General features: G+C 34.3%; 1 protein-coding gene across 1 annotated transcript; it reads left to right on the top strand.

Annotated features, from left to right (window-relative positions):
• The first annotated feature begins 1,053 nt into the window (after positions 1 to 1,053).
• On the top strand, positions 1,054 to 2,264 carry LOC139858279 (ethylene-responsive transcription factor 1B-like). Its single transcript, XM_071847144.1, has 2 exons — positions 1,054 to 1,560; positions 2,129 to 2,264. Exons 1-2 carry the CDS (start codon positions 1,084 to 1,086, stop codon positions 2,219 to 2,221), a joined length of 570 nt encoding a protein of 189 aa, XP_071703245.1. The 5' UTR covers positions 1,054 to 1,083; the 3' UTR covers positions 2,222 to 2,264.
• The last annotated feature ends 7,600 nt before the right edge of the window (positions 2,265 to 9,864 follow it).

Below are 9,864 nucleotides of genomic sequence, written 5' to 3'. Positions count from 1 at the left end.
TAATAACATTCATCATTATAAATGTTATCTTGATGACGTCATGTATAAAATTCATTGTGATGAATGTTAATTTTCGAGCATTTACTGGTAAAAATAATAACATTTATCACTAAATGTATTTAAATGGTCATATTATCATCTGATTTTAACATTCATAACTAACTTAAAAACAATATTTCTCCTTTGCCTCATAAAATCCACTTCCATGTTAATTAGACATATATATATATATATATATATATATATATATATATATATATATATATATATATATATATATATATATATATATATATATATATATATATATATATATATATTATCAACAAAATTCAAATTGTGTTTAAAAGTATTCCTCACAGAAAAGCTATAGTATAGTGTAGGGTTTGTGAGTCCCTTTCACCGGTTTGGCATATTATATTGTGTGATAAGTGATCATATTATTGAGGTAGGAGCCATTATAATTTGGCACTTTTATATGCACTCTTAATCTACTTCTAAATGTTATAATAAAGTAATAGTTGTGTTTTAAGTGTAAGGACTAAGGAGTACTATATATAATTTAAATTTCCCTTAGTGTGAGCCATAACCTAAATAACCTATAACCTATAACCTATTAACATTATATTAAAACATAAAATCTCCCTAGCTAGATATACTAGTATTCTAGTATATAGGAACTATAGATCTTTGATTGGCTAGTACTAGATAACCATTAATTTAACTAAAGGTGTCGCAAGGTTAGAAAATTTATTAAACTAACTGTATATGTAGGGCTGGAAATGAGCTTCAAAGGACTGTGTATATAGTTGAGAAATAAAGGCCAAATATGTAATTAAGTCATATATACTAACCCTTATTAAATATATGAAAATAATAGAGGTTAATCCAGCTAAAACTCCATCCAAATATTTGTAAAGGCAAGAACAGTGTTGGACAACTTGGACCATTGACAACTACTTCAAAGAAATTTCAAACTAAAGTCGTCGTCTATATAACTTATCATATCATATCTTAGTCCAAATTACTTGAAAAATAATTCCTTCACAAATGTCTTCATATTCCAATCTAGAATTTTTCCCAATGTCTCCTTGTTCTTGGGATGAGCTTCTCTTCTCTTACGATACGTTTTCACGAATTCAAATCAAAGAAGAAGAAGAAGAAGCGAATCTCGAACAATATTCGTCCGAAAGAGATCTGAATAAAGATCTAGACATTAAAAATGAGAGCACAGAAATGATAGAAGTCATGAATTTGAAGCCAAAAGATGCAGTTGAAGTCCATAAAAAGCGGTTTATAGGCGTTCGAGAAAGGCCATGGGGAAAATTTGCAGCCGAAATTAGAGATTCGACAAGAAACGGAATTAGGGTTTGGTTAGGGACATTTGATAGTGCTGAAGAGGCCGCTTTAATTTACGATCAAGCTGCATTTTCGATGAGGGGTTCATCGGCTCAACTCAACTTCTCAATGGAGAGAGTGAAAGAGTCTTTAAAAGAAAAAAGCTATTGCTTTTTCAAAGATGGATCTTCACCAGCAGCAGCCATTAAAGAGACATATAGGGTAAGAAAAGTTTCTAAAAATAGAAGGAACAACAATAAGAATCAAGAATGTCTTAGAACTCCTGTTGTGTTTCAAGATTTAGGATCTGATTTACTAGAACAACTCTTGGGTACATCTGAATGTTCTAGCTCTAGATCTAGTACTAGTACATGTTCATAGATTCAGTTTATTACTCCTACACAGCCAAATATTTAATTTGTAGTCACTTTTTCACTTTTTGAACAATTTTAAGTTAATAGTATACTTAAAAAAAAAAAAAAAAATTTAAGAATTAACTGTAGTTCTTATATTATTCTTATTTTAATTCTTTAATTCTATCTATGTTATAAAAATGTGGGTAAAAGTTAAGGTATTCACAAAATGTGGACGATAAATTGTGAATAGATGAAGTATATATTGTGAATACTCATTTTTATCCATTTTTTGCAATTTTTTTAATCACTAGCTAGGTCATGATCTGAAAGTTCAGCTTCAAGCAACTATTCATAGATTTGGCTTGATTATATCATATTCTGTCTTGTCATTAGCAGGTCCCTTTCTTCATCTTCCTTTACTTTTTATTCATCAGGTACAACTTTGGCTAACTCTTATCCACCCTGTCGGTGGTGGTTGTTTCCTTTGGTTTAGCTTGTTTGTTTCCGCTTTGTGTGGTTTTTTTTAGGCTAGATTTCTGATTTTCGATTATTCGGTTTTATACCTTGGTTGATCTTCATATAGATTATTTATATTATTGTTTTTTGTTGAAAAAAAAGAAACTCAAAGGAGTGAAAATAACTTATTCCTCTTTATAAAAAAAAAAATTAATAATAATAAATAAATAACTTATTCCAAATAAATTTACTATAACTATAAGTTATAGTAAATTTACTATGGTTTAATACGACTATGATTTTAGTTAGTTGAAGTTGTACTACTGTTGTGACTGATTATAGATTTGACACAGAAAAAGAAACAAATGTTGTAGACACTATGCATCTCGAAATTAAATAGAGGAACACACCGATACAATAGGCGAGTAAAGATTGAATTCGATGAATATGTTCAGGCTATACTTACTGAGAAAAAATTTCTTTTATGAGAATTTCCTTCAATGACAAATTATTTTCATTAATGGTGAAGCCTTACTTCGGCTAACATCTTTATAACTTCTTCATGATCGTCTCATTACTTTATAGGACCCTGTTCCAATATAAAATATGGGTCCTTATAACGTTAAGATTCTCAATATATAATCGTGTTTTCAACCGAAGCAAATAAAAAGTTTGTTTTATGGTTGTAATTCTTCTCTTCTAGAACCAATAAGAAAAACAAGTATCTATATTGGAGTTTTCAAAATTTTTTGCCCTTTTGAACTTTTAGGCCCTGATCGATTGCACATGTTCAAACACCCTCTAAGACGCCCCTGAACTTCTTAAATCAAGTAAAATAATAGGGACACATAAGATAATTAAATTAGATCCATAACGATATTTCAAACTTCGCTAAAGGTAATGTTGGGTGCAAACGATATATATTAATGTCAAGGCAAACACGTATACTATGTTGTTAGGAACGATTAAGTGAGTCCTAACAAGATTTGATAACCTCAAGTTATCAAATTTACTGACAATAAACGGATTATAGTAAAAAATACGATGAAAACTAGCAAAACAACGTAATTATACGAGAATATAACGAGATTATATGTAATCAAAGTGATTACTTTAATCATCGACCAACCAAAGAGTATTCTTATTGATAAAATTCATAGGTAGAATTTGCAGGTTACATATGGGGTATTTATACCATAAAACGAGTTAGAATCGCAATACAACGGAGAGTCAAATGTCGAATCAAATTCTGCCCACCTATACCACTTTAAGCGTTCGCGAAAGTTTGCCTTGGAGGGAGCTCGTGATCTCGAGATGGGCATCGAGCATATAATCCAGTCCCAAGAGAAAATTTCCTTCTCGCGAATTTAGCTTGTTGAACCATTTTTTACTTTGCTTAACTCCCTTAGTACTACAAAAATCTCTCACTCGAAGAGACGTTAAACAACATCCAACTTTAACCTATTTTCATCCCACAACAACAACCTGACCCGCTAATTACACCTCCTTTAGATACCGCCGGAATGGCACACGAATAACGTCGCACTTCACTCGTTAACTCACGAGCAAATGAAGTCTTTTGACACAAAAAACCGCCGAGCTATAATTCGATCTTTCGTTAGTAGCTTGGGTCCAAGATGTACTCTTTGGATACGACACCTATCTCCTTAATTTAGGAGATATCGGGTCGTTTGAGCCCGACCCGACCCAATCGCCCCCATTGACGAAGCAACCCACCCGTACACAATATCATCCACCCAATTTACCTTTCCAACAAAGAATAAATCGTCGGGTATAACGAACGCATGAACGTTACCGATTAAGACCGTACACAAGAACGCTTTCGCACACTTAATCGTCCACTTTACATCATTTTTTTCACTGTTGGAACACCGACCCATACGTTCACACAATTTTCAATAAACGGGATTTTTCACCCGGAGCCAACACACATTGTACGGATGTATCATTAACTGTGACTCCTAGAAAAACCTCTTGTTCATCTTCTTCAATCGATCGTAACAAAGTTGACATTGGAAAAGATCTACCCGAAGTAACGAAGACTCTAGTGTACCTAATTCGACCCGAATTTTCACAAGTTTTAACTTCACTTGAGCTCCCACTCAAAAAAGACCCATCACCAATCTCATAACGCATTAACACAATAGGATTTTTAGCACTTACAAAACCACCTAGCCATTCCTCAGAAGGAACATCAACCATGTACATGGTTTCAGTTTTATACCCTTAAAAAATAACATAATCTCTTTAAAACACTACCCACATTTGATCCCCAAAGAGAACATGATACATATCATCATCTAATTGCCCAACCGAGATCAATCTACTCTTGAGCTTTGAAATGAACCTCACATTCCTCAAGATTCAAGCACAATCCAAATGTCGGACCACAAGATACAGCAATACCCGCAACATCAAGAGTACTCCATTCGTAACTCGAACCTGACTTGAATAATGACCAACTTGTTGAAAATTCCAACACACAATATTCTTGCTCCTTGATGGACTCCTTGACCTAGCTTTTCCTCGAACACTTAGAACCGAACCCGAACTCCCTCTTGAACCTTTACTACGAATACCTTTGCTAAGAATCAAATCACGGATTCCTTCAAAAGGGAGCTTAGTAGTTCTAGATAAACCACTAAAAGCCGTCACCGTATCAGCCCAACTATCGGTCAATGAAGATAGCAAAAACAATGCCTTAAGCTCATCATTGAATTTAATACTTACCGATTTCAACGACTTAAAATTGAATTAAACTCATTAACATGATCCTCCGCTGAGGAACCATCCATCATCCTAGCATTCACCAATTGCCGAATCAAGAAAAATTTGTTCAAAGCTGATGGATTTACATACATGTTCGATAACGCCGTAATCAATCTCGCAGTTGTGGCTTCACCCACAATGTTGTAAGCAACGTTCTTAGCCAGAGAAAGTCGAACAACCCCTAGGGCTTGCCTATCCAATAAATCTCACTCTCCTTGCCCCATCTCTTCCGGTTTAACACTCGTTAAGGTAAACGAAGCTTCTTATTGGTTTAAGATCCAATGTTAATATTCAAATGTTAATCTAGATTTTGATGATGACAATAATCGTAAGCAATGACAAGTAATGTCTAAGTAAAAACGCAAGTTCATAAACTTACTTTTTTTATAGCAAATGACCAAACCACACAATGATAAAACAAGAAGAAGGTTGTTTTAATCAAAGCATGCATGCGACAATTATTATACGATGAAAACTACGATGAAAAAATACGATGAAAACTAGCAAAATAACGTAATTATACGAGAATATAACGAGATTATATGTAATCAAAGTGATTACTTTAATCATCAGCCAACCAAAGAGTATTCTTATTGATAAAATTCATAGGTAGAATTTACAGGTTACATATGGGGGTATTTATACCATAAAATGAGTTAGAATCGCAATACAACGGAGAGTCAAATGTCGAATCAAATTCTGCCCACCTATACCTCTTTAAGCGTTCGCGAAAGTTTGCCTTGGAGGGAGCTCGTGATCTCGAGATGGGCATCGAGCATATAATCCAGTCCCAAGAGAAAATTTCCTTCTCGCGAATTTAGCTTGTTGAACCATTTTTTACTTTGCTTAACTCCCTTAGTACTCCAACAATCTCTCACTCGAAGAGACGTTAAACAACATCCAACTTTAACCTGTTTTCATCCCACAACAACAACCTGACCCGCTAATTACACCTCCTTTAGATACCGCCGGATTGGCACCCGAATAACGTCGCACTTCACTCGTTAACTCACGAGCAAATGAAGTCTTTTGACACAAAAAACCGCCGAACTATAATTCGATCTTTCGTTAGTAGCTTGGGTCCAAGAACTACTCTTTGGATATGACACCTATCTCCTTAATTTAGGAGATATCGGGTCATTTGAGCCTGACCCGACCCAATCGCCCCCATTGACGAAGCAACCCACCCGTACACAATATCATCCACCCAATTTACCTTTCCAACAAAGAATAAATCGTCAGGTATAACGAAAGCATGGACATTACCGATTAAGACCTTACACAAGAACGCTTTCGCACACTTAATCGTCCACTTTACATCATTTTTTTTCACTGTTGGAACACCGACCCATACGTTCACACAATTTCCGATAAACGAGATTTTTCACCCGGTGCCAACACATATTGTACGAATGTATCATTAACTGTGACTCCTAGAAAAACCTCTTGTTCATCTTCTTCGATAGATCGTAACAAAGTTGACATTGGAGAAGATCTACCCGAAGAAACGAAGACTCTAGTGTACCTAATTCGACCCGAATTTTCACTAGTTTTAACTTCACTTGAGCTCCCACTCAAAAAAGACCCATCAACAATCTCATAACGCATTAACACAATAGGATTTTTAGCACTTACAAAACCACCTAGCCATTCCTCGGAAGGAACATCAACCATGTACATGGTTTTAGTTTTGTACCCTTAAACAATAACATAATCTCTTTAAAACACTACCCACATTTGATCCCCAAAGAGAAAATGATACATATCATCATCCAATTGCCCAACCGAGATCAATCTACTCTCGAGCTTTGGAATGAACCTCACATTCCTCAAGATTCAAGCACAATCCAAATGTCGGACCACAAGATACAGCAATACCCGCAACATCAAGAGTACTCCATTCGTAACTCGAACCTTACTTGAATAATGACCAACTTGTTGAAAATTCCAACACACAACACTCTTGCTCCTTGATGGACTCCTTGACCTAGCTTTTCCTCGAACACTTAGAACCGAACCCGAACTCCCTCTTGAACCTTTGCTACAAATACCTTCGCTAAGAATCAAATCACGGATTCCTTCAAAAGGGAGCTTAGTAGTTCAAGATAAACCACTAAAAGCCGTAACCGTACCAGCCCAACTATCGGGCAATGAAGATAGCAAAAACAATGACTTAAGCTCATCATCGAATTTAATACTAACTGATTTCAACGACTTAAAATTGAATTAAACTCATTAACATGATCCTCCGCCGAGGAACCATCCATCATCCTAGCATTCACTAATTGCCGAATCAAGAAAAATTTGTTCAAAGCTGATGGATTTACATACATGTTCGATAATGCCGCAATCAATCTCGCAGTTGTGGCTTCACCCACAATGTTGTAAGCAACGTTCTTAGCCAGAGAAAGTCGAACAACCCCTAGGGCTTTCCTATCAAATAAATCTCACTCTCCTTGCCCCATCTCTTCCGGTATAACTCTCTTTAAGGTAAACGAAGCTTCTTATTGGTTTAAGATCCAATGTTAATATTCAAATGTTAATCTAGATTTTGATGATGACAATAATCGTAAGCAATGACAAGTAATGTCTAAGTAAAAATGCAAGTTCATAAACTTACTTCTTTTATAGCAAATGACCAAACCACACAATGATAAAACAAGAAGAAGGTTGTTTTAATCAAAGCATGCATACGACAATTATTACGGTGGGACCGTTGGATAAACCGTCTATGCTTTGTATACATACGGTCAACATCACGGCTAAGCCATATATCGACCATATTTTTAACTGATTAAAACACAACTTTCAAATCTAATGATCAGTAATGGTTTGACACTATTAATGGTTTAAACTCAATCTAATGCATAATTACATGAGTTTTCAAAAAGTAATTAACGAGGTTCAACTACTTTCAGATTTGAAGATAATTATCACGACTAGTCAAACTGATGACTTATAACTAAACATCTTAAGAACACATAAGTTTTTGATGACTTTTGTATTATTAGAATCTATCTAGACATCTTAAGAAATGTCATCAAGTCTCAATTAGGAGAAGCTCCTTCTTAAACATGAGTTGTAAATTATTGTACACTTATACATTATGTGTTTAGCTATTAAGTGCAATGTGTTTAGATATTATTAGTTGCTTAGGAATTTCCATACTTAACTAATATGCTACTAGACATTGCCATGATTATCTACTATGTGCATAAATGATTAACATGATTAGTTGCAATGTGCTTAGACATTGCCATGATTAGTTACTATAAAACTGCATCATGTTTAGGAACTAACATGATTAACTACCATGTAACTAAATATTTATTTAGCATGCTTAGTTAATATGTCTAGCATGATTGTTACAAGTATACATGCTTAAATGAATACTTATTCCAAGATCAAATCACACGATTATATACTCAAAATATTTATTGTTTTGACAACTTGTAACAATCTTAAATCATGTCCTTATTGATTTATAAAAATCATATGATGTCAAGTAAAGTACTTGACTAAGGACATGGGAAACCCAACATAAAACCATACATCCTTAATTATCTAATACCTTTAGAACATGATTTTATCATACATATATATTCATCTAAGTGTACTAATCAACATGTTTATATGATTACATACTTAAGTGATTTGAAACAACAAGCTAATTACATGTTTATATGATTACATACTTAAGTGATTTGAAACAGCAAGCTAATTGTATGCTACTTACTAAGCTAAATCATACAGACTTACATTTTAATTAACTTTAAACATGATTTATGCTTAAGGACTAAATGATCAATGCATGCTATTTTCTTTACACTTAAAACGATCAATATATGTTACCTGCTTAGTCACTTGAACAAACTAATGAATGTTGGTTTAAGTGAATAATCTTATGCCTAATCCGTAGTCATTTGCATATGCATTTAATACTGTTGTACTCATTGCATAAATGACTTGTACATTTTAATAAGGTAAGAATATAAGATCATGTGTGTGCTTAGGCTTAAGGTAAACGATTTAAAACTCATAACCGTTTGGTTGTAAAATCGAGTTTATGATTCTAGCAAAAGTTTCTTTGTCAACCTACAACCTACGGCTACATTGACCAAGGTTTGTCTCATAGTTTGGAAGTGTTTTAACACTAAGCTTAGTTGGGATTAATGATGGAATGCCAAAAAACTAAGACTTGCCCAAAGTGTTTGTGACAAGTCACTTTCATAAAGCTAAGTCCAAGATTATTCAAACACTTTAAGCCTAAAGTTCTTGTCTGGGCTATTGCACACTTTCTGCAGGCAACACCAATCCAACACATTTATATGAGAAGAAATGTTGCTCAAACGGCTACCTCATTTAGACTGTTGCCAACGGTCATAGTCACATTCGATAGTAGATATGACCGTTACTCATCTGTAAAGCTCAGCTCTTCAACTATAAAAGGAAAATAAATCAAAGCTTGATGATAAGGCTGTTGGCCCAATCCCTCAAGAACATCATTCAAATTCAGTGAAGATCACATTGTGCTTCAAGTCATATCCAAAGATATGTGATTAGTTAGAGGGACACGGTATCTTCTACTGAAAATAGAGTCAATGTAAACTGAGCAACTAATTCTTATCATTAGCTAGTTCCCATTGTAAGACGCTTCTTTAAACGTGTTAAAGAAGTGGCATATGACATTACTTGTATTATTCTTGTAATGTATGTGTGTGCTTCTAACTTGGGGTTATCAAGGTAGTGACTTTTGTAATTGTAACAAAAATACCATCTTCCCAAGATAACTAATTTCCTTAAAGGGACTTGGGAAATCGATTGTTCATTTGGTGGGAACAATCCGCATCTTATGTTTGAGATGTGAGTTATCAAAGTAAGATTTGTTAGAACCCTAGAAATTGCATAGATAGTGTGCCAAGTC

Source organism: Rutidosis leptorrhynchoides, chromosome 7 (assembly GCF_046630445.1).
Source record: "Rutidosis leptorrhynchoides isolate AG116_Rl617_1_P2 chromosome 7, CSIRO_AGI_Rlap_v1, whole genome shotgun sequence".
NCBI classification, from domain to species: domain Eukaryota; kingdom Viridiplantae; phylum Streptophyta; class Magnoliopsida; order Asterales; family Asteraceae; genus Rutidosis; species Rutidosis leptorrhynchoides.
Note: the sequence above shows the minus strand (reverse complement) of the source record. Positions and strands in the feature narration are given on the sequence as shown.